Here is a 25,814-nt window from a genome sequence, read left to right as displayed (position 1 = left end):
TCAGTCAGAAGGAGAGCTCTTCAGGGATACATTAGTTCCATTATGAACACAGCAGGATCATCCATGAAATATTTTCACTCTTATTTAATGTCATTGGCAGACACTTGCTTTAAAAGGCCTAAAGCAAGTGAAGATTTTGGAATATCCTTCTAATAATATTCTGTAATGTGTAGCATTCTATAATTTTTAATTGAAATCATTAACTTCAAAAACATAACAGACGTTTTATAATCTTTTGTTTGCACAAATATAATCAGAACATTTTACATTGCACTATTTAAGCGGGCATTAGATGTGTTAGTGCTAAGCAGAAAATCTCATTTCAAATTTCATAAAAGATAGGTGTAAATGTGTTTTTTTTAATGAACAATGGCTTGTCAGCTTTTTTTCTTCTTAATTTATATCTTTTAATATTTTCAAGAGATATGAGAAGACCATACAGCCATAATGTCCATTATTGTGGCAAAACATGTTTTTTTATGGTTTAAACCTGAAACAGAATATGTGTAGCCTTGTCTTTTATGAAAAGATAAATCACTGTAGTTTCTGTCTAAATCTGGCAAAACACACCTATTTCTGTACCTTATTGGTTTTTTGATTCCAGAATTGGCACGTCTCTTATCTTTCTTGCAGTTAAGCAAGAAAAAAAAAGAGTTGACAGGCTAGGGTGTAACCCCTGTGTAAGGGTTGTTTAGAAAAAGTATAAACTACAGGACTAGCTGAGGTTTCATTCACTGAGCACATGAATAACCATTAACGATTAATTATCTTATATTAATAATCTTAAAATGTCTTAACTGACTTGACAACTTATGAAAACACCATTATTTTTAATATACACATTCTATTATGACAAGAATAAGATTTAGATATGAAGAACTTAATCTGCCATATCTATTTAATAGATATGGCCTCACTGATGCACAGATTTTATTAATGAGAGCAGAATGCTTATTTTATCTGTGCTTGGTATTTTGCCAGAGATTGGCACAGTATATTTTGGTTTATTGGTACCTTGGTGTATGTGTGTGCTTGGTAGTGTTGCAACAGATGGAGTGTTTAAAACTAATAAAGCAAAACACAAGCATTTAAAACCTTGATTCCTGAGAAAGCTATGCTTTTATCTGAATTTTCCTTTCTTTCTCCAGCTCACGTTCCCCACAGAGCAGCCCAAAGAGCTTTCATTAAATAGATGTTGTGTGGGAGTGCTTGTCCACAGAATGAGCTGCCAGTGTTTGGCTTTAATTAGGCCCCAGCAACCCTCCTAAAGCAAATGATTAGGCCACAAACTTCCACAGATCAGAAGCAATTCTGAAACATCTATTTCCACCCACTCTGGTTTCTTCTTGCAAAATCATTTGTTTTGAGGCATTGAGTTATAGGCATTGCTACATTGCTATCACCTCCAGGTGATTATATGTGCAGAATGTAAAGTTAAATAGCACAACAGTTTCATAATCATAATATTTTAGTCTTCTCTTGTACTGTATGTCGCAATGTATCAGAGCCTCAAAAAATGTCTCATTTTAATTCATCAAGAGTTTAATTTACGACTTGTCCATTCAAAATCATATTGTATTAAAACACTGGTGGAGACGCATACAGTCACAGATATAAAAAAGTGGTGAATTTAGAATGGTTCACTTGTTATATATTGTGAACTTGTTCACATATTACAAATACTGTCATGAGGTTGGGCAGTACTTTAATATAAAGTACTGCTCACTCAGCAAGGTTCTGATTGTCAATAATTGAAGATATTTCACAAAGGATTGCCTGTTTTTTTAGATGTGTACATAACAGAAAAAGTGAAATCTGTCTATTTTCTTGGTTTTGATTTGTGGCACTGTGGTCTTAGAACATCCAAAAGGAGCAGTCTTCCCAGATGCTTCCTTTTCAAGTTGTTTGCAGTTTGAGCTGAATTTAGGGCACTCCTAATCATCAAATCAGTCTGTAAACATTGTTCTGCAAAGCAAATCACTACAATGCCAAATATCTTGGGCTGCAGCAGGATCTTTATAATCTAAAAAATATTTTATATAGCACCTTTAAAAGTGTCTTCTCAAAGAGCTTTACAGAGAGAGAAAATAAATAGTGAGAGGAAATATCGGAATTAAACAGTTACAATTAGGGTTTGGATTACAGAAAGAAAAGCCAGAATTAGACAAACAAAGGTTGCAAGGTGGGGAGTAGGATAATAGTAATTCAGACAGGTACTGTGGGACCAAGCCATGTACTGTAGAGCCTCATAGATGAGCATGAAGATTTTGAAGTGAACAGAAAACCTGATAGGAAGCCAGTGCAAGGACTCCAAGATAGGAGTAATGTGATCACTTGGACTAGACCTGGTCAGGATTCTGGCTGCCAAATTCTGGACATACTGTTGTTTCTTCAATGTAGATTTAGATACCCCAGCGAGTAGGACATTGCAGTGATCAATTCGTGAGGAAACAAAAAAAAACAGATTTTCCTTTGTTTTGCTATAACAGTTTCATGTTTTCCTTGCAAGCACTTGTCGTTAAGCCAGGAAGTAAATGTCCCTGCAGAGAAGACCCCATGGCTCTTGACACTCTTCTCTGTGAGAAGCAACACATCCCTGGACAACGGAGCCTTTAAGAGGATTTGCAAACTCACCTCTTTATCTCTCTCTACAGAATACAACACCTGTCACTGTAAATCTGTACCACATATACGATCATAAATCCTCACATGAGAGAGGAATACAGCGTGAATTTACACTAAAGTAATCCCATTCACAAAGGTTCACTGAATTGTCATGAATTTTTCATGCGATTTCCAGAGAGCTTCTGTGATAGCTGTGCTTTATAACCATCTTCGGTAAAGATGTATTGTATGTTATCCGTTATTTGTTGATGGTTTTTCAGTTTAAAAAAGAAAACTGTTTAAAATTGTATTAATACATTTATTTTTATTCTCCCCAGAATAAACCCATTATTAGCATATATCTATAGTCTTGTTAAATCTAGAAAGCACTGTACCAGTAAATGTAGGGTTTGTCTAATGTGCATTTCAATATAATAAGTTTCATAAATACTGTAATTGTGGAATGTGTTAAATGGTTAATTAATTTGTTCTAATGGCCACTGACTTCTGTGAACACTGAAAAGAAATGTGCAGTGTCTCAAAAAAAGAGTTAAGTCATCTGAGTTTTAATTATGCGGTACTCCAGGTCAGTTTTGTCGAAAACCTAGAAAGGAAGCTTACTCACCTAATTAGTTTTTATTTATGTCACTAATACGAGTGATAGCTCTAAGTAAGAAGAGGCTGTGCCTAAGGGTAACAGGAAATTCCATGCACATAATTCTGCTGACGTATTGCCTTTTAAAATAGTACCAGCATCTTGCTGTTGTTGATCTTGCACAGTAGTAATCTTGAGGTAGCCTCTACTTGATGGCACAGCTAAACAATCTTGTGTGCGTATTTCATGCTTTTGACATGGTGTCAGTTTGTTGTAAGTTTGTCTCTCTCATTAGAATGCTTTAATCGTGTCTTACTTGTCATATTTATATGTATTTTACACCTCAAACGCTAAATTTCTCATTCCAACAGATGAGCCTTTCCAAGAAACTGCTTGAGCAGTGCCTCTGTCCCTCAATGTTTAGATGTGTGTCCTGACAAGCTACAAAGGCCATTAGCTTTATAAGAATTCTGTGATCATTTACAGAATTAATCTCTTAAAAACATAAGAATAAAGCTTTTAGAATTTCCTTATGATGAACAGTAGATGCTACAGATTGTAATGTAGAAGGACTCTAGTTATTGCTTTCCCAGTCCTCACATGACTTAAGTATTTATTTCTTTTTAATTTATTTATGTGTGTTACCAAAAGCATGTACATTTCTAACCCTTTGGGTAACTGGAATTTTGGATTTCTGGTACTTTAATTATATATACAGCTCTTTACATTAAAGTGCAAATGTCCATCATTGAACAGTCTTCAGATACATGTGAGAATTCGTTGTTTATGATCTTCAAACTTCTGTTCCACAGAAACATTGGTGACCTGCCTCAAAAAGCATTCCCGCAGAAAGTAACAAAATTGAAATTGCTAAAGAATGATAATTTATTGCGTATATTATCGTGGTTGTCCAATTTAAGAAATGGATATTAAATGTATCAATGTCTCCCTCTGTCACTTTAAAGAGTCATTTGGCTGCACACAGTACAGCTGTACTTCATTTAGGATACTGAGCCTAATCACCTACTCATGGCCTGTCTGGACTTTTACTGAGCTCTCCATAGGCATGGATAAGGATACCCACCTCTCTTTAGTAACGTGCTCAGTGACACTAGTGACTATTGAGAGGTGCAAAGCTTTTGTTAGATGAACATTGTCAAGGGCTGCCAGCATGACACCTGAGGCCTGGAGATGATGAGTAAGCTACTGGTCTTCTTCCATATTGCAATTTTTTTAATGGGGAGATATTTTCATTTAGTTTATTGTAAATGTCTTTTATTGGACTAAAGCAAATACTTTGTATTTAATACATAATTTCAACAATTACAATTGAATTCTCATCCATTTGTGGGAGGTATACTGTATGAACAACTTTTCTGTCTATACATTTTGTCATATGTTTTGAATTGTTCTTGTGAATGAGGTGCTCAGGGTTATCTGACCTTGTTAGAAAATGAAATGTCCGTAATTTGGAATTCTCAGTTGTTTACCAACTCAGTTTCACCACTACATACCTCATACCAGTAATTGGAGAGGACTGGTTAGGCCTTCCCCTCAGAATGTTCACTGCTATCTTCTGTTCTTTCACAGCACAAGTCCCACAGTGTGGTTAGCTCCAACTGGAGACGTGATGCAACTCTTGCTGAAAACACTGAATGGTACAAGTGACTGGCAATTCACAGATAAGGATAACCTGGTGGACTCATGCCCAGCCAATACTAGCATCACAGGGCATGTTGCACATGTGGAATCCAGTTCACAGTTAGCTAATGACATAGCCCAGACCTGGACCAGGACTCAACCCGCACTCCAAAGAAGCACCTTTGCTGGTTGTGCCAGTTTAGAGCCCTTTTATCTGGTATTTAGGAGAGCTCATTTTCCGACTTTGCTTGGAAAGCCTGTATCTGTTCTCATCTTAACTATCTTTGACTGTCTACCAGCAGGCTTACTCTTCAGGTGTTTTTCCATTAATGACCATTGACTCTAACCCTGCTGAACTATTGGTGATCTCTCTCAATACATGAAAAGTACTACATAAGAATTGTCTGTTGATGTGTGAGTAACACCCGTCTCTTAGTAACCTTTGGCTAATATTCCTAAGCCCCATGTATGACCTCACCTCTCCTGAGTCAAGATATAGTGTAACTGACTATGGTGTGTCAGGTAGATAGGTATATTTCATTTGTTGTGCTGTACCACAAAGATAAAAGACTGAAGATGGGTTTTAGAAATGTTTTAGAGCAGTTCTCAGCTTGCTAATTTTGAAGAATAAAGCTAAGCAAGGTTGGGTCTATTAGGTATTGGTATAGGGAAAATCTGTTTTTTTTGCTCTTAGTGGTGCTGGTTCTCTCTACAGCAGAATTTTAAGTCCTCTGCCCCTGCACAGTTCTGTATGAGGCTTTGTTTGGAAGAGACGTTAAACAGAGGCCTTCACGGTGCTTGTATTATCTTCTTGGAAAACTAGTTATGGAGGATCTGCAATTAATATCAGGTAATACCAGGTTCTTTTTGTCTAACTTTTTTGGAGTTCCATTTTCTTTGTGGAAAGCAGGAGTAAAGTGGAAGACATCTGCTCTTTCTAATCTGTTAATGGACCAATTCTTTTTTTGAGTGTGAGGGGTTATTTTGTGGAGTATTTCTAATTGATTCTTATATGGTGTTCAGTGTCCTTGGTTAATTTTAATAAATGTCTGTTTCTTTTACCAGTTTCCACAGCTTCTGGAGAATACTGTTCTTAAAACTGACATACTTTACCCCATATCCATGTTTGCTGTAAACCCACCTGCACAGCAGGCACAAGGGCACATTCTTATAACATGACACTGTTGATAAGAGTAGGGTTGTTACCCCAGATCCCTGGCTAAATTCTGCATTAGCCTTGTACAATCCTGCCTACACATGTCTTCCCGTTAATTCATTTGGTAAAATCATTTTTATCTCCTCCATGCAATTTGCAGTTTAATGGGATTGCTGGTTCTTAATGGTTGCTGAATGTGTCCCCTCCTATGTGTATTGCAAGAAATTAGTAGAAATGTATTATAATTAAAAAATATAAAAGGATTTCAGACCTACCGTATAAATATCCCTCCTTCGAAGGTAATGTCAATTCTGAATTTGTGGCAAAGTCACAGATTTTTTAAACAAGTTCCTTATAAAAACACTGCAACAATTTATGATATTTATTTTTCTCTTTTGCTACATCAACAATATCAGTTTCTTTTTTAAGATTAAGTTTAGGTTTTCATTTCCTTTTGATAATGGGAGCACTTACAATTAAGAAGCCAGTTCTGTGTGCTACAGGAAAAGATGTTTTCACTGGTGCCCAAAACAAAACTAATTAACCCCTATGGCTTTATAGAAAATGGACTCAAAGATCTCTCTATATCTTGGCACTCTATATACAATATTGTATAACGTTTGCAGCTTTTAGATACTACTTCTTGCTTTTGAATTGAATTCCCTATAATTTATTTATAAATATTTTGAATCTGTTCTTTTTGAGTCTTTTTATGATAATGTGTAGAAATATTAAACAGTCACTGAATGACTAAATTTGAGTTTTAACTAATTAGAGAGTGGAAAAAAACAACCACCTTCAGAGATAATATAAGAGACAGTAGGGTCTTCATTGGAAGAAAATAATTTCTTAACAGGTAGTCCCTATGGAATTGAAACAGGCAGATTCAATAGTAGACTTATTTTTTCTCTGCTTTTTCTCAGTAAATCTGCAGTGTCAGGATTAAAGGCTCACACAGAGTTCCTAATCTGCTGGCACAGAAGGGGACTGTACTACTACAGTATGTATATTCTTGACTAAAGAAGTGGTTCAGTGTGGATGTTTTATTACATTTTTTCCAGTGATAATGGAAGTTCTGTGAAATGATGTACAGTACTGTACCTAGCAGGAATCAGTCTGGGTCGTGTCAGCAAAAATGCTAAATCTCTTTACTGTTGGCTCAATAGAGTAATTCTGTTTTTGTTGCATTTCCATCCAAAAATCTTCCATTAGTCTTCATTCTTGCAAGCAGAGCTGAGCTGATGTTTTCTCATTATAACGGTGAGTGAATGTTTCCCAAATGAGACACAGTTTCTTCGTGTGCCTTGACAAGATGTATTTCATGGTTTAGCACAACAAAGCATGCATTGCAAATTGTTTATGGCATCATATGCCACCACTGGAGTTTATTTTGGTGAAAAAAAGGTCACAGATAATGATTTGTCTTTAACAGTTAATATCTTAGCAAGGCCTACGGGTCATTCTTAATGCAATTACTATGCATGCCAAAAAACTTAATCTGATACAGATTTAATCTGATTGTGGGTCATCATTCACAATTAAAAGTCTGCAAAAAGCATGTGCAACTGGTATTCCATTAAATACCTGCAAAATCTTTAAATACAGTATGGCTGTATTCACCAAGGTGATTAGCTATTATGTACAGTAGATGCTTGCGATGGAAATCATTAAGTAATGCTTGTGTACAGTAACTTCAGCACAGGTCATGTGAGATGTTCATTATCAGAAGATGGACCACTATCAACAAAGGATGGTGTAGATATTGAGGAAATGCGAGGAATAAAGGAAAAACAGCCATTGAAAGTGATTGTTTTTTGGAAAAAAATAGGCATTATAAAATGTCTGTTGAAAATATCATTACATGTGTATGTAAAATTATATTCTGGGTATCCCTGTGTTTTGGGCTCTTGATATTTCCTTTGCTCTCCTCATGGTTGATAACAGCCAATGTTCCTAATGTGCAGAGAGCCACCATGGTCAGATAAACTACTTGTGCTGCAGGGCAGGTTTTCCTATCAAATCTAATCTACCTTGATGACTTGCCATTAAACCTTGGTACATTTATAGTTCCTTCTTTTCTGAGACACATGAAGGTGGTTGGCCTACAGAAGGTTTAAAAATAGGCTGAAAGATTCATCATGAATAGGTACAGTATATAATGCAAACAGACTATTGCAATAATGTAAACCTGCCTTTGAGCAAATGCTGAAATTTCAAGGAATTTGCTATTCTTGTTTTATTTGTATTCCTGATGTGGCCCTAACTCTTAGCTATTGTACTTCTGTGTTTGTTCTGGGATTTCACAGAGAAACATGAGTGAATTCTTTTGAGGAAAATAGTGTCATCATGTGCCAGAATCACGTGCCAACTCTCTATTACGTTTTGAAGCTCAATGGACTGTATTTTTCATTTGCATATAGTATTTTTTTCACTGGCTCAGGTGGTCTGTATGACCTATGAATATGTTTATGAAGCAAGTAGTGGTATCACTCAATACCCACCTGACGTGAATTTCAATACATTCACTTTAAACTTAAGTATTGTTATAATTGACCATAACCACGCCTTTTAGTTTTTTCAAAATTATTATTCCTTCTAAATATTTGTTATTAATAGTCTGTATTTGAATTGCAGGTAACTTAAATTACTTATTAGTAACAAAACTAATGTGATGTCAGCCTAATCAGGAAAGTTGTTATATCCTTCATTTCAGAAAGTAGGTTAGGTTTCTTATGTAAGAATAACTTGTCTATACAGAAATGAAAGACCCACATTTATACATAATTAGACTATATCCAACATTCCTCATTGATTCATTTCACCTTAAACTTTATTTTCTTCAGATAATGTTTACTTGCCCTTTTAATATTGTAAAAGACTATTCTGTTCTATAGTCATGACTATTTCATGGAACAGAAAGACTTGAGTAGGACAGATTTACAAACACTGCACCATGTCATTTTAACATTATTCTAGTATGTTTGCTCATTATGTAATCTAGCAGTGACACAACCCAAGCACGTGGTTGTGCCGTTTGCATCAGCTTTCCAGTATCAGCTTCCATCACTGGAAGCATCCAAAGTTACATTCAAAGAAAAAACATCTGCAGCTCAAATATGCCAAAAGCAAACACAGGTATTTGTGAACATGATGGCTTCAATAAATACTGCCCTCTAGTGCTATCCTCACTGGTTTCAAGCACTGGGGCTATTCAGCAGGAAAGAGAAAGTTTATTGTGATATTTCAGACTGAATGGATCTACTTAGAGTCATTTAATTTAGGAAAAACTCATTAAATTAAAAGCTTCCACAACTTCTGAGATGGAGAGACTTCATGTACCCCTCTTTGGCAATGTTTAATCATTAACTGAACTCAATGTTATCGCTGTAAAGCCTTTCCTCAGACTTCTAATGCTTTGGATGTACTATCTCAGTGATGATACCTTGCCTTCAGCAGTAACAGATTTTTCAAATCCGGACAAAGTTCTCTGTGAGTTTTTTTTAAGTGAACAATCAAAGGTGTCAGTTTCTGTGAGCCTTCAGTGCCCCTGGAGGTTTGTGGAAAGGATAAGCATCTATAGACAGTGCATACAATATGTGATTCTCTGAAGATATGGTTCTTAACTACTGTAAGTCCTGTCTCACAACAATGAAAACTCTTTCATTAACAGATGTCAAACATTTTTTATAAAATGTTTTCCCCTCTGATATGAGTGACATTTCACAGAAGACTTGGGGAAGAGACTGCTTTTGTTGAAGTACTTGGGTGTTTTCTGCCTGACTGGTGGTAAGATTAAGATTCTTGTAAGGTATCCTTAAGGATCCCCTCTACAGTATGACAATTTCCGCTTCAGGAGCTCAGACCATTTGACTAAATGTTAGTGTCCCCTGTTACCTTGACAGAGGCAAGACTCCCTAACTACTCCTACTATCAAATGGACACCACTATTGCAGGTACTATATATACAGTAAGAATGGACATAAAAATCTTTGGTATGTGTTGGTTTACTTAATTTAATCTGTGCAATATCCATTGTAATCTAGTAGCCTACTTTACTAATTGGTTTGCTTGGCATTAACCTAGGCTGAGACCCACCTCAAGTCAATTGTTAACTGAGGTCATCAGTCTCAGGTCAATTCCCAGTGGAAGTTAGATGATGTAATTAAAAATGCTGTACAATATGGAGCAATGTGGTGCTCTTTAACACTTTATTTTTGGAAGATTCTAGTGTAAGTTGGAATCTGGCACACTTTGGCACTTTGGTCAGTTCAGATGTAGGATGATTCAGGTCAGTATAGACAGAAGTGGGTCAGGTGGGTAGCTGCGTCAGCATGCGTAGGCTGCAAAGGAACAAGTAATAGGTTTATTCCATGCTGAAAAAAAGAAGAAAGAGAACACAACGTTATGGCCGTGGAGCCTTCCTCAGGTGTGGACAGAAGACAGAAGTGTATTTGTTGTTAAGAGGCACTATTATCAAGGTAATCTCCTAATGCCAGTATGTTTGTCTGTAGCTTGTGAAATGCCTCTCCTTCTGAGTGCAGGATTTGAATAACTCCTTTGTATAATAAGAAATATGTATTCTGGTTGCTGCATGATATCAAGAAGATAAAAAAGTAAAAATCAGTCTGTAAAATTCTGAAGGAAGAAAGATAACTGTTGTTAAATATTTAATTTTGGTAACCCTCAAAGCCTCTGGGAAGCCAGCATTTTTCACTTTTATATTTTTTAACACTATATGATGAGCCTGCTGACATTCATACTATTGATTATTCAGAATAATTCATAGAATAAGTCTAACACATTCCTTTGTTAAGGAACAAGTAATAGGTTTATTCCATGCTGAAAAAAAGAAGAAAGAAAACACAATGTTTCGGCCGTGGAGCCTTCTTCAGGTCTTCTTCAGCCTCCTTTCAGGCTCCACAGCCGAAACGTTGTGTTTTCTTTCTTCTCTTTTCAGCATGGAATAAACCTATTACTTGTTCCTTTGCAGCCTACGCATGCTGACACAGCTACCCACCTGAACATTCCTTTGATATACTTTAAGCATTTAGATTTATGAAGTTAAAATGTTACTAATAAGTCTAATAAGACGACCTCTGCTAGTTTCTTTCCTGAGCATTCTGGTAAATAATCCATTCTTGTGTGACAGAATGTTACAGAAACCCAGATGTAGGGAAATTAATTTTGGCAAGAATATTAAGAAACCATTCTGCATTCGGATGTGTGATAAAGCATTTTGTTGTCTTTTCTGAAGGTGGGTATTTTCCTAAAATTGTTCTGGACTAGCTGGAACATATTGTTACATCTGAAATACATGATTTTTCCTCAGTGTCCAGCTCTCTTATCCTGAAAAGGGAAAACCAGCACAGATAAATAAAAAACTACAGCGTGTCCAATGTCTAATACATGATTTGTGAAAAGCTGCCAGTGACTTTTTGTGTTTGGACAATTATCCTGGAAGAAAAGGCTTAATTCCTTTATATATTAAATTATTTTTGGCAAAAGGAAAGAGAGTTAAAATATTGTGGGCAACACAATGGAAATAAATAAATGTAATATGCATAATGTTACTGTAAGAAGTGTGCACAATTTATGGTGCTTTGCTATAATTTCTATTCAGTTTTGTTACTGGGAAACAGTGCTTTATACTTTAAAGGGATTATGTTTATTGAATGCTATTTGTTGTTTTTAGTGAGTGGAGTCAATTCTTTTAACAGTCATCAATTTTTAGTTATTATTAATTTAGCTAACACTGTTATGCATAGTGACTTACATTTGTATCCGTTTATTCCACTGAACATTTTATTGGGGCAATCTGAGTGAAGTACATTGTTCAAGGGTATAACAGTAGTGCCCCACCTGGGATCTGAGACCACAGCCTTCCAGTTCAAAGTCCTTACTCCTCTTCCTATAGGTTATATTGCAGTACACGTTGATGAGCTGATCCACAGATTATTTAACTAAACTTAAAAAGATCAAGTCAAATCCTTTCAACGTAAAGTGAGAAATGAATCTTCTATAGATTTGTAATATGATTTTGTTGCATGCAGGATTATATTAACATTAAGCATTTGGTAAAGCAGACAAGTAGCAGGTGATCTTGTGTGACTTGGTTTTCCTGTTTTAAGGTACTTCTTACAAGCATGAAGAGAACTCAGATAATAAATAGAACTTGGATCTTACATTTTTAATTTTACATTACTTGAATTTTACATTTTTGCATGCCAGGAAACATTCACATCCGCATAATAATGATTTCAAGGGGGCCCTGGAAAGGATTAATAGGAAATAGTGATCTTCATGCACCAAGTACATGCAAAAAAATCAATAAAGTAAGTGGAACAGGTCTGAAATAAATTGTAAATATGTTAGCAGTTGTATAATTTGTCTATCAGTAAACTTAATATGAACTGTAGTAATCCATGTATTCTTTTCAGTTTTCATTTCAGTTTGTGTTTCTCTTGAATTTCAAGATGACCAAATGCATATAGTATATGAGTATATGTGGATGTGAGTAGTCTAAAAAATGACCTGCCTTGGAATTTGCATTCTGCCAGGAGATGTTTGCTTTGAAATTTTCAGTCTATAGAAACTAAGGCGGGCATCTTTCTCACTCTTAGCAACAGCCAGTCATAAAAAAAGATTTCAAAGTACTAGCTACTTCAGCCTGGCAGTGCTCTGAAAGGTTTGTCATTCGCTATGAAACATTCAATTCGTGAGCTGTCCGAACATAGCAGCATGGCAGTTGATTCACTGTAGTAGAATTACAGTATGTGTCGTCTATTGGGTATCTGTTCGGCCTTATTCACTTGATTTATGGACAATTTCAGCTACTTCATGAGGCCCTGTATGCTTTTTTTCCCTGGGATGGTTCCATACCATTTGAGGTGGGACTGTGCTGTGCTGAGGTGTACTGACTTGATTGTGCATAGTCAATAATTCATGAGGATGGGGAATTTGGCTCCAAGCAGCCATCTGCTGCCTTCCTACCATAGTGTCACCAGTGAGGGAAAGACAGCAGCAGTTTGGTAACTGTATCCCAGCAAGACACTAGTATTGGGTTACAAATCCCAGAAAAGCCCCTTCCAATCTATGTAAATGTATAAATTACAGAACTCCGGTTCTGGCATTCACCATCTGATGTTTAAACTGGGAACTCCACCCTATTGCAGATTTCATGTTTCCTGTTGTTTCAAGTCTCATCCCCCCTAGTCCATTTGGAGACATTTTAAAGAAAAAAAACAGCATGACATTTTTTTTATCTTCTAGAACTACACACAAATCTGATCCATAAATATCTTCAGGGACAAAATTCACAATGATCTCGTACCGGTTTACTGCCTGCAAAAAATCTAAGGTGCCTGTTAGTACTGTATGTACAGTAAAGGGTTTCCAAACTCCGACTTAATTTGTTCCAATTTACTAACAGTGCGAAATCACACATACGTTGGACAAGGAGATTGAAGATGTAGAGAGCAAGAAATATCTGGTTTTCTAAAGGGTGAATTCTCATTTTGGGAAAGAAAAATCAGATCTGTTAAGGTTACTCCACTGCCAGCTGTCAGTTCTCAAAGAATGGTGTGAATTGATCTTAGATGAGACAAGTGGCACAAATCTCAATCCATATGTCAGATGTGGTGCTACATTATTTAAAGTGGCTTTTGGTGTTCAGCATGACAGCTACCACCTTTTAACTGTGTCCCCAACCACAAAAGGTAATATACACTTTCCCTATGGTTTTAGGTTGCTGCATGCCCCGTTTCATTGCTGTGTGCCTCAAACCTTTTCTCCAGTTTAGCTGTGATGGTTGCCTGCAGCCCTCTTTTTTATCCATGATACAAAACAATGCAGCAGAAAAATAAAGAATGTATTGTTTCTGGCACTGTTCACAGTGAATCCTTTGCCCTGTTTCACTGAAATCCAGTAGATCTTAGTTCTAGAATTCCCAGCTGCAAAATGCAACTCTTCACTCCACATTCATTTTGACATGTGTGCAAACTGATCCCACACCTTACATTAAAAATGTCTAAACAAAGCTTCTTTTTTCCTACTCTTCCATCAAACGGCCTATTAATAATATATGGATGTTTCATGTCCTTCCATAATGTGCATTAAACTAAAACCAATCCTGTATTGAGAACGATTAAGATTTATCTATTCCTGTAATTTCGGATGGGGGTACATTAAGATGAAGAAGTGCTTTTCATTTCAAAAGTACATCTGCCTGGGGGTTGTCTAGGAGGAGGGAACAATGGAATTTGAGAGAGGGCTAATTTTGAGGCATTAAATCAGAAACAGGAACAGAATAAAAGCTGAATTTTTTAACCAATTTAAATGTCTTTTACTAGGTTTTTCTCATCTTGCACTTTGGACAAGTAATCTCACACTGACATAATAGAAGGCAGTCCGACCTAATTTCAAGTTTTATTTTTGATGGGTCCTTCCCCCATTAAGTTTTTATTGTTGTTTTTTTTCATTTAATTGAAGATGGATCATAAAATGAATTCCCCACTTTTTCATTGCAATACATATACTGTGTTGGTCATTAGTTTTAAGCTTTCTACTTATATTTAAGTGTCTGTAAAAAATGCTGTTCATCACCCAATAGTTCTGTCTTACCAAAGGATGTGATAACTCAAGTAACTAATGGGTCAAGAGGGGAAAAAATCAATATGCTTTAGAAGCAGATGGAATAGGTTTAATGTCTGACTAAAGAGAACATAATGGATTGTGTTGGGAGGCACAGAAGACTAGACGTGCCTATTATTCTGACCTTCTCTGATATGACGACACTGGATTGTCTATATTTATACAACATTAATATTAATGAACATAATTCTGTGGCATATGAAAACTACAGCCAGGAAACAAACATCCACAATACTAACTTTTACAATGACTTAGAAAATTGTATGACTAGCTAGAGTAGAAAAGGAATTGCTTGGCATACTTCCAAGCCTCAGTATGATGGGTATTGAAGTTCATCAGCTTATTTTTTTTAACTGTTCAAATATTCTGTATTCTTAGCATAGAGTAGTTCACTGCTGTCAGGTAATGACTGTTTGATATTCAGCTGTTCATCACTGTAAATCTTTCAATTATTTATTGCATACTGAAATGGATGGCAGAGTCCTAATGTTGCAAATATTCAGCAAATAAGGTCAGGGCCTGCACATCTGCACAGCAGTTAAACGATAATCAAATCAGTGATGCAAGTCTTCTGATCTCCTGTTTGCATTGACTTAGTAGGCTGGTGTCCTTATTGGAGATGTTCCATATCATTCAGTTCATGAACTGATTTGTGCTATTAGAGTTTGCACCATCTTCAATGTCATTGAGGTCACTGAAAAACTGTACAGTTTTAGACTTGGTGCTTCAGATGGTGGCACTAGAGCACCCTCTGTGGAAGGTTTCTTTAACTTTTGTCTTGCTAGTATTTTTAGCTCTGTTTCCATTGGACATCTTGTGTTCGTGTTAGCTCCAATTTACAGTACAGCTACCGCTCAGTACTGAACTCATTGTACATTACCAGAATTTTCTGGCACAGACCATGTTTTGGCCTGATTTACTGAGTTCTTACAGTATTATCTCATGCTCTCATACAGTATTATCTCATAGATAATACTGTTTGTACAGTATTATCTAATGGGTCAGCTGGATGAGATGATCATGATCTTTACCCCAGTTGAAGATATAGGTAAAACAAAGATTGGGTTTTAATAACAATACATATTACAAGCCCTGACCACTTAGGTGTTTACACTGACTTCACTGTCAAAGGGCATAAGGTTACAAATGAGAGAAGACCATTCAACTCATTGCATTCTTCTGGTTGATAGTAACTTATTGATCCAAGGATCACTTTCAGACAGTCCTTGAAAGAAGCCAAGGACTTGCCTCAACAAAATGACTTGACAGATTCTTCCGGACACCCACTATCCTTAATCTAAAAAATGCCCTATGTTATCCACCACCTTATTTCATAATCATTATATGCAACTACAAATAGATATGTGTGATAATACATGCTTTAATATGAGGTGCCGTTTAGGCCATTATTCAAACTTCTCCTCTCATACACACACACATTGCTCTCACATACACACAAAAAGCTCTCACATTCACTAGTTTCACCTCTCACATACACACAAAAAGCTCTCACATTCACTAGTTTTACCTCTCACATTCACACAAAACGCTCTCGCATGCACTAGTTTTACCTCGCTCATATACATAAAACACTTCTTCATAATGTGAATGTGAGAGACAAAACTAGTGAATGTGAGTGCATTTTACTGTGCGTGTGAGAGATAAAACTAATGAATGTGAGAGTGTTTTGTGTGTGTATGTGAGAGGTAAAATAAAGAGTATGAGAGCATTTTATATGTGAGAGGTGAATTATGGCCCTTTGTAGGCGGTCCGTCTAAATGGCACAATGTGATTGGCCAAGAAAATTTATCAACAAGCTTTCTCATTTTCTGCTGTGCTCCAAGATGAGGGAAAGAAATTAAACTCAACCGCAACAAGCACTAAGCCAAGCTGTAGCTTTAATTAATAACATCTTAGCCACACCAGAAGCAATAGCTTCATTGTCATCGACTACGACGCCTACGATGAGTGTTCTTCCATCAACGCAGCATGCGCAGGGCCTGTGCCAAGGGAAAAATCTGTAGGGAGGCGCCTGAAATTCTTCGGGGGGCGGTGATATTTTGGTTGAAACGGAGCCGTTGAAACTACCCAAGTAAAATCTCGCAACCATGCCACTGATTAGTGCTTCATGATAGAAGATAACGACGAGCAATCTGGTATTTAGCGATGAAGTACAGTTTCACATTCATCAGCCCTCTCGCGATTATTATTGCCTGGAGCGACAAAAAATGTGTGTTCATTTATGCAGCTACATCGACGGAAACGAGGTTCTGAATCATTAAGAAAAAATATTTGTAAAACCAACAGAAAGCACAAACTTCAATAACTACAGTCCTAGTTATATAACGATTGTAAGTATAAGGATAAACTAATGCAAGGAATCAGTCCACCTGAGCAAACAAGATCGAAATAATGTTGACACCCAATAATGTAGATACTATGTAATATATGCCATTCCTGGATGGATAGCCCTCCTTCACATCAAACAGTCCGATTTAGTAACTGTGAATTCAGGATTAGTGTAGTTATCTGACCATTGACAAAGTACAACTATTTTTTAGGGCGCAAGTTAAGTAAGTGAAAGTGTTCAAAAATCCTTTTGTCCAAAACTGAGGGGGCGGGACAGTTCAGTTTTGCACCCCGTGGCACTGAAGCCAAAATAAGTACTTTATTTCTACGTAATGGTGGTGGTGCCGAAGCTGGGACGGGAACGTTAGTACCAGTATCAGCTCGTAAACAGTCTGTACGATATGAAACCCAAAGAAATTATGTCGAAATAAAGTAATTATTTCGGCTTGGGGAGTTGCATGCTGCGTTTACGGAAGAACACTCATCGCAGGCGTCGTAGCCGATGACAAAGAAGCTATTGCTTCTGGTGTGGCTAAGATGTTATTAATTAAAGTTACAGCTTGGCTTAGTACTTGTTGTGTTTGAGGTTAATTTCTTTCCCCCATCTTGGAGGGCAGCAGAAAATGAGAAAGCTTGTTGATACATTTTCTCAGCCAATCACATTGTGCCATTTAGACGGACCGCCTACATTGGGCCATAATTCACCTCTCACATACACATACAATGCTCTCACACTCTCCATTTTACCTCTCACATACACACACAAAACACTCTCACATTCCTTAGTTTTACATCTCACATACAGTACACATAAAATGTACTCACCTTCAATAGTTTTGTCTCTCGTGTTCACATTATGAAGTAGTGTTTTAGGTGTATGTGCGAGGTAAAACTAGTGCACGTGAGAGCATTTTGTGTGTATGTGAGAGGTAAAATGGAGAGTGTCAGACCATTTTATATGAATGTGAGAGGTAAAATGGAGACTGTGAGAGCATTCTGTGTGTATGTGAGAGCGATTTGTGTGCATGAGAGGTAAGGTTTGTATAACGGCACCACATACTTTTAGAATAAATGGGCACATTTCAGAACCTTTGTCACTGGGCAAACTGCCTTTCAGTTTGTATGATCGCAGATCAGGCAATTCTCATGCTTGCAGTATATAATATGTTGAATTGTAAATTCAGCGTATAGGAGACATCGGTGTTTACCACAGGTATTGAGCAGATTCAGTGAGTCTGATCACAAAAGCAATTAATGATGAAACTAGCTAAAGGTATGATGATTCAGACCAGCATGATATCCAAGTTTCATTATACACCAAACATTAATCGTTCCACATGAACATAATGCCATCTGGATCTTGTCTAAGTATGGCACAAGCTTACTCATGTGTGACTTATAGCTATATTAAGTCATTTAAAATACCCCATAATCTTAGCCTTGTAATGATGCTGTAATGCAAATGGGAAATATGTTTTTGAAATCAGTGAACAATAAACTGAAAAGGAATATTTTGAAATTGGCATCTTGTAAGGTTTTCTCAGACTATTGCCGTTAATTTTGTGAGTATACTGACATTAGTTAAGATATGCACATTTTTTTAGTAAATGTTGCTTTTAAAAAATGAATGTTGCTTTCTTGCAAAAGGAATGTATGTGTTGGTGTTACCTGGCACTACTGCTTTAATATCAGGAGACATACACACTATCTTAAAATAAACACTGAGTGATGAAGTATTTCTATTCTCTTCCAGGTTATCTCTGCCCTTTCCAGAATCTCCCATCACAGTATTGCACAGATTAAAGGGATCAGGTAAGAGTCAGATTTAAGCCTCACGTTTACAGTGGCCTTACTGAATTGCCCTATTGTAATGTTTTAAAATAAGGCGCTTCTGCTTCAGGAACAGCAATTTATATAAAACCCATAACAAAATAAACTAAGCCTCAGAACATGTCCAGACATTCAAAGATGTAACAAATACATATGTATATTCACACTCTTTGATTGCAAAGGCTTCTGTTTCTTTTTTTAAGTCTATTTCACTTAGTGTTCTGTTCCTTTTCCTGTTCCTGTTCCTTTTTAAGATTTTTTTTTAAGATTTACTTAACTTCAGGAATTATTCACTTACAAGAGTAAAACTTCAACAAATCTTGCATTGTGGCTTGCAGTATTGAGCTTTGGCTCTCATAAACTTCACTAATAGGTGTGCAATGACATGAGGCTGGCTTTTAAGCTGTTCCGTTTAGATTTACAAGCTTGGAATGAGTGCTTTTCCTTTGAAAACTGAGAAGTGCACAGTGCATCCTGAATATTATTTTGACATCTCTGCCATGCTTATTGATCAAAAGCACATTGTCTTGAGTATTTGGACACAATTTATTGCAGCCTCAACAGATCTCCGCTGTCAGATTATAAACATTGTGCTGTTCATGTAGGCTATGTGCGTTATTTTTGTGGGTAAAAGTCTATTTGTTGCTGCTCACAGTCTTTCAGTGCAGTTTGTCATTATCACCATTAATAATATTAATAATCCATCCATTTTCTAACCTCTTTATCCAATACAGGGTACATGGTAGCCAGAGCCAGGCAAGCAATAGATATGAGGCAGGATACACCCTGTACACGCACCAGTCCATCACAGAGTACACACATACCAGGGCCTATTTTCCCAGAAGTCAATCAACCTACCAGTATGCCTTGGGACTGTGGGAGAAAAGCATAGCACCCATAGGGAACCCACTCAAACACAGAGAGAACATACAAACTCCAGACAAATAGCATCTCAGGTCTGGATTTGAACCAAGGGCCCTAGTGCTGCAAGGCATCAATGCTAACCACTGTGCCACCATGACACTCTGAAAGTAATAATAATTCTTGTTAATAATAGCACTATCTAACTGCTACATTAATATAGTATTTTTCATCCCAAAGTATTCCCAAGCACTTCACATACAGTATAGGAGAGGACCTATTACATTCACCACTGAACTTTACAACCTACCTTCATGATGTGTGGCAGCCATTATGCATCAGTAGGTCCACTAATATCTCAAGAGACCAGGTGGAGAAGTTGCTTTCCTACTTGAATTATGAAAACAAGGAGGAAATGCACAGAGCCCAGATTGTATAAAGAGAGAGGGGAATTTAGCCACAATTTAGCAACAGAGAGCTGACCAGGCTCGGCCATGGACAGAATGAGATCATACTGGAAGGTGGTCACATTGCAGATTCTTTCATTTTGGTTCTTATATATACTATGAAATTGCTCCTGTGAGTTACTGATTATATGCAACTAAATCCTTACACGATCATTCAGAATTGTATGTGGCTAATAACACTATTCATTATTCTTGTCATGAATGCCCCTAAAACATTGCGTTTTCTTCATTGGTGACCAGCCTTGTACTTAGTGGCTGTATTTAAAGAGTAACTTGAGCCACTTGTCATTTACCGTCTACCTTTAACATATGCTGAACCCAAAGGCTCCTTCCTCACAGTGTCAGTTGCTGAGGCTAACAGGCTTCACAGTCTTTTTTCAAGTCTCTTCCCAATCTTACAGCCTGAACCATGGACTCTGCTGAGTTTTGTGGAGATGACAAGAGCGAAATAACTCCCCCTTTGGAATGCCATGCTGAGCCCTGTGGGGTGTGGCTATGCCCTGCAGAGATTAAATATAGCAGTGCTGTGCAAGTTTGCCCTTGTAAGTGGCATGTATATGAGCGTAGATCAAAGTGTAGAAATTCCTTTAGGCTTTCCTTTTTTGCAGTAGGAGTTCTCGGGTGAAAAGGAAGTACAGAAAAGCCTGCATGATAATGCATGATAATATTTGTATTTGTGTTTCAGCTATTCATTCCTAGTGCACCCTAGATCATTGGAGTCTACCCTACTTGGATCTACTTGTTTTTTAAACACACACAAAAATATAGTGACCCCCCCAAAAAATCAAACACTAATCTTAAAGCTTTGGAGTTCTGACTTCTGCAAAGCCCCATGGTGGTTTTAGAGGTCAAAGACATTTGAAATTGATTTAGAATAAAAACAGATACATTTCTTTCCATTCTGTCAATGAGCCACTTAGAAAAGTGAGTCCGATTCATTGTTAGTGTTATTGTGCTCTTCTAGGAATTGTTAATTTGATTGCCACATCACCAGCAGAACAGTGTTTAAAACATGATTCACCAGGGAATTAACAGGGTCAGGTCCTCTATTTAGGGTTAAACAAATACATGAGGAAAAGCAATAAGAGTATAGGGGTGTCTGGGCAGAATGCAGACATGGTAGGAAAACTCAGTGTTCTCATAACAATTACAAGAATATAATCTATTACTATAGACCCTATAGAGAGTTTATATAGTAAATACTTAAAGGATCTGAATAGATGTGCTACATAGAAAGAATGAATTTGCCATAATTCTTGGATGGAGCCTAACATGGCAAGGTAATATTAAACATTTCATTAAACATCAAAGCCATTACTTTAGCCTGATGATAATACTTTAGCATACAACTGCCAGAGCAATCCCAAGACCAGATAATGAGGATTTCCTGCAGTAACAAAAATGTTCCGAGGTGTAGAAAAGGGAGCAGAGGGAAATATGACTTTGACAGGAGGTATTGATTTCAATAGGAGGTTGTTTTATGCTTTGGGATGCCAAGCGCCTGCAGGCATGAACAGTACAGCACCTCTAACAAGTACATTGTTATTTACTGCTGTATGCAGACACTGCCTTTATGGATTGAAATGGCCCATGGTTCGATAGACGTTTCAGTCTGCGCATCTGCGGTATTGATTATCGTTGTGGTGTGCAGACATCTTTTGGAATTGAAAAGCACTTTAACTTAATTAGCAGGGGTAGGAGATGTGATTGGCAGTGGGGGTAGGGTGGTCTTCAGAGGCTTGTTCTAGGAAGTCAAACTGGAGAACAAGAAAAGAAGGACTTGTCTTGCCCACCTTTATAATCTCTCCTCTCTGTCTGCTTTCCTGGAATAACTTGAGATGATTTATTGGCTATTTTTTAGCCCCTTTGTCAGTGAATGTAGCAAGTGCAGCACTGCAACAGTGAGGCATAAGTACTGAACATCTAGAGAAGACATACCCGCTGATTTTCGTGCTTTTAATAAAGTATTAAATGTTCTTGGTTTTGTTATGATTTAGTGAACATTCGTGATAAGCTTGATTCCATGTGAGCTCAACCAAAGTAAGGTAATGTCTAAATCAAGGTCACATTTTCACTTTGGTTGCCTATTGTCAGGCCATTCAGTGTAGCTCAAAATAATTGGTTCTTTTTCTAGCAAAGTATAAGAGGGCTAGGTAGCAAAATGCTCTTTTTCTGTAGTTGGAATGGAATGCCACTGTTGCACAAGCACAACCACACATTTTTGTGCATGTCAGTAATGGCATGATTTAACCTGCTGAATATCAGGCTTGGTGAATATTAGGAAAGAGATGCATATAAAAGAACCAGTATGTCCTATTAACAAGAGAGCAGCACTTTCTTATATTGAAGCAAAACATCAGGTGGACTCACCAGCAGTAGGCCAAGTCCTCTTTAGCAATTAATTTGTGCGTAATGGGTGACATGCATTCCATGTATTGTGCTGGTAGTTTTTTTTCCCTTCATTCATCACATTGTATTGCTCATTACAGGAGGAAATTCATTTTCAAAAGGAACTGTTTTTTATCTACACCTCCTTATCTGTTATACCCGTACGAGTGCGCCTTTATTAAGTTGTTGGCAACAATCGTGATAAAACTAATTAACTAAAAAAAACACTGCCATTCTTTTGCTTCATATTAATGTCTGTGTTTATCCTTACTGGCTTCAAGGCATTACAGGGAAAGCAAGACACATGCTGGTTAGCGTTATACTTCAGTAATTCTACTAATGGCAGGAAACAAAAATGAAGCAATATGTCTTCATACCTCTACATTCATGTTCAGTTCAATTGCTCGAAGGCACAACCTACTGAAACTGCCTGAAATAAAGAAACATAATGAAATATATCTAATCATCATTGCAGAAAATGCAGAAATGAAACCTGATTCAGTTTCATTTCCAGGGTTATTATTGTGCCTTACATTCAGTGAATAGAGCATTAGGATTCCCCACCGAGTGTTTGTCGTTTGTCGAGTGTTGTGCAACAAGGACATGTGTGTATTTTACAGTGTTCTGAAATATGCAGCTCATACCTCTACCATTCAACTAGCAAGACCACCTTTAGTTAAGGTGTTAACAAGGTAAATGGCATGTTGGATTGAAACCATGAGTCATCATTTCTACCAGTGTTCAGCAGGATTGAGTTTTGGATTCCTCTGTTAAAGAGAAGTTATGGGATGCTCTTTGGCTGTGCATTGCTTTCTGCTGATAGGTTTGAATTGGTGAATTCCTAATGTTTTCATTTTGCGCTCTTGTTCTGTTTTCAGAAGTTGATTATACAGTAAGGTCTGGTGAAAGTGTTAAATTCTTTGAAGGTATAAATATGGGACATTCGTACATATATTAGTGTTTCACAGTTGATCTGTATGTTATATAATAGACCAGAGTTGAACACTTCTCCTCTATTGCTCTGATAATCTAAACTTTGATTGACTGGTTTGCAGAATGAAAAGATGAACATAAGGGTCTCACAGAAATCCTGAAGAAACCCTTTGACAAATATGACCCTAATGTCTTATCACAAAACAACACCAGGAGCACATGATTCTCTGTCAAATCTGCTCACACTCTGCCTGTGACGGCTCTTCAGAAAATACCATTTTCATTAGCTTTGCATTCCCTAAAGAAAGGGACACCTGGCACAGACTGTTCTTGCCTTCAGTGTGATTGTCCTTCAGGGTAACTGACTTACCTCTTACATTGATGGGGTAGCATGTTTCACTGCCACTGTTATGAGCTCTAGGCCTAATCAAATTAGTATTGCTGTTGCAGAGGTGCTTGCATCTTTGTCTGAATCTAAACTAAACAGAGCTAGACTGAAATGCAACTGAAGTATAACCCTCTCATGATATAGGGCAGTCCTGCATATTTTATATTTAGCCTTAAATGGTCTTTGAGGAAATATCTGCAAAACAAAGTAAAGTGTACATACACACCTAACAGCATAAAATTAAATACCTTTTTTAATTACCACGACCCTGTGTTGAATACAGCAGTCAAAAAATGGATGGATGGGCTTGCTTGTTCAGATCCCCACATTATTTTATATGATTCAGTTGGTTTTGAAATAGTTGTGTTCTTGAGAGCAATTTAAAATGATTTCTTCGTGGCTTCTAAAACAATTTATATAATTAAAGAGCTGTTCAGAAAAATATGTATTCTCAGTTCAAACCAACCAGAGCATGTCAGTCGATGGATTGTTTAATATTGAAATAAAGAATTTACGCTTTCTTCATCTGACTGTGGAACAGAATTCTCCTACAGAGATCTCCTACCTGTTGATACACTGTTAGCTACAGTGCAACACCACACAAGCTCTTAGTACGTTTTTCTCAGTAGCTACTGTATGTGGTATACCAGGAGCATGGTATAAAAGAAGATAGTGCTTTTGAATAGCTTTTTTTCCCAGAAGCTAATGCAGAGATAAAGAACTCCTTTCCTCTATTCATTTTTCTTTGCCAGTAAACCAAATTTAGCAGACTAGTGGAGCAAGTCAAGTTTTCAAAATGAAGGCTGCGCTTTTTATTTGATTTCATTTCAGATTTGTCTTATCTTCAGAAAAGTCCATTAACATCTGCTTATAATAGCTTCATGAAGCAAAATGAAAATAAACTTTCATCTGTCTGCATCGTCTTTCTTGCTGTTAAGGTGGGCCTGACCTGCAATATTATGGTCTTATAAGATTTTATATTTATGATGTCAAATATACTAGACCAAGGCCAATTTAATGTCTTATTCAGTAGGCACTATGTCTAGGGTTGTACTGGGTAGTCATCTGATAAAGACCATTTAAAAAAGGCTGAAATGATAACATACACTACTATATTGTACCTTAAATTGCACGCCTTTACATATCACAAACTTTTGTTCACATTTTGTCTGCTTTTTTGTAATTCCCAGAAATTTTGACAACCCCGGTTACTTTAAACAATGCCAGAAACACTGTGTGGAAGTCTTGATATGATTTGACATCAGTTTAAGATAATTTGCTTAGCCTGTGCCTTTAAGGTTTCCAAAATCTGTCTGTCATCTGACATCAGTATCAGGGAGCATTTCTCCATCCACAAAGAACAATTTTTATTTATTTCATAGTCATCCCACAAAGTCAATAATATAGTATGACGTTAATTTATCAACAAAAGAGAGCTTTATTTGTCTAACATCCAATTACTATGCAGTCTGATATTAAATTTCTAAGATAAAAGTACATTTTATGCAATGATATACTTTTAATGCTAACATTAAACTAACAATAACAACCATAGACATGTAAAAGTATTAATGTCATTGTCTTATATTAGCTAATTAACAATTATGTAAGAAAAAAAGAAAAACCTCTCGTTTTCCTTTGCAGATTTCAAGAGTGGTAGCCACTGAGGGATTTTCAAAACAAATTGAAACATCCTTGAAAAGCTACTGTACATCCATATCTGTTTATTATGTGTAGCAGACACACTTATTAAATTCTGGAATTGGGAAGGGGCATTATTTAAGAAGAATATCACAGATTTATTAGGGTGAAATTTACAAATCCTTTCCTCACAATTGTGAAGCCAAATTTGTTTTTCATTTTATGGGGCTTAAAAGACAGAACTGAGAACTGCAGTATGTATGAAAATTGATTTTCAGCTTGTTTCTCTAGATGTCTTGGATATTTGTTACT

General features: G+C 36.8%; 1 protein-coding gene across 1 annotated transcript in view; it reads left to right on the top strand.

The window, feature by feature from the left end:
• Positions 1 to 25,814, top strand: part of vav2 (vav guanine nucleotide exchange factor 2) — a 201,096-nt gene that overhangs the window by 122,944 nt on the left and 52,338 nt on the right. The window contains exon 3 of the mRNA XM_088940647.1: positions 18,748 to 18,806. Within this exon, the coding sequence (XP_088796773.1) occupies positions 18,748 to 18,806 (59 nt within the window). The remainder of the gene's footprint in view (positions 1 to 18,747; positions 18,807 to 25,814) is intronic.

The sequence above is a fragment of the Atractosteus spatula genome, chromosome 23, assembly GCF_055471065.1.
Source record: "Atractosteus spatula isolate fAtrSpa1 chromosome 23, fAtrSpa1.hap1, whole genome shotgun sequence".
Taxonomy (NCBI): Eukaryota; Metazoa; Chordata; class Actinopteri; order Semionotiformes; family Lepisosteidae; genus Atractosteus; species Atractosteus spatula.
The sequence above is the reverse complement of the archived record's forward strand: the minus strand, read 5'-3'. Positions and strand labels throughout refer to the sequence as shown.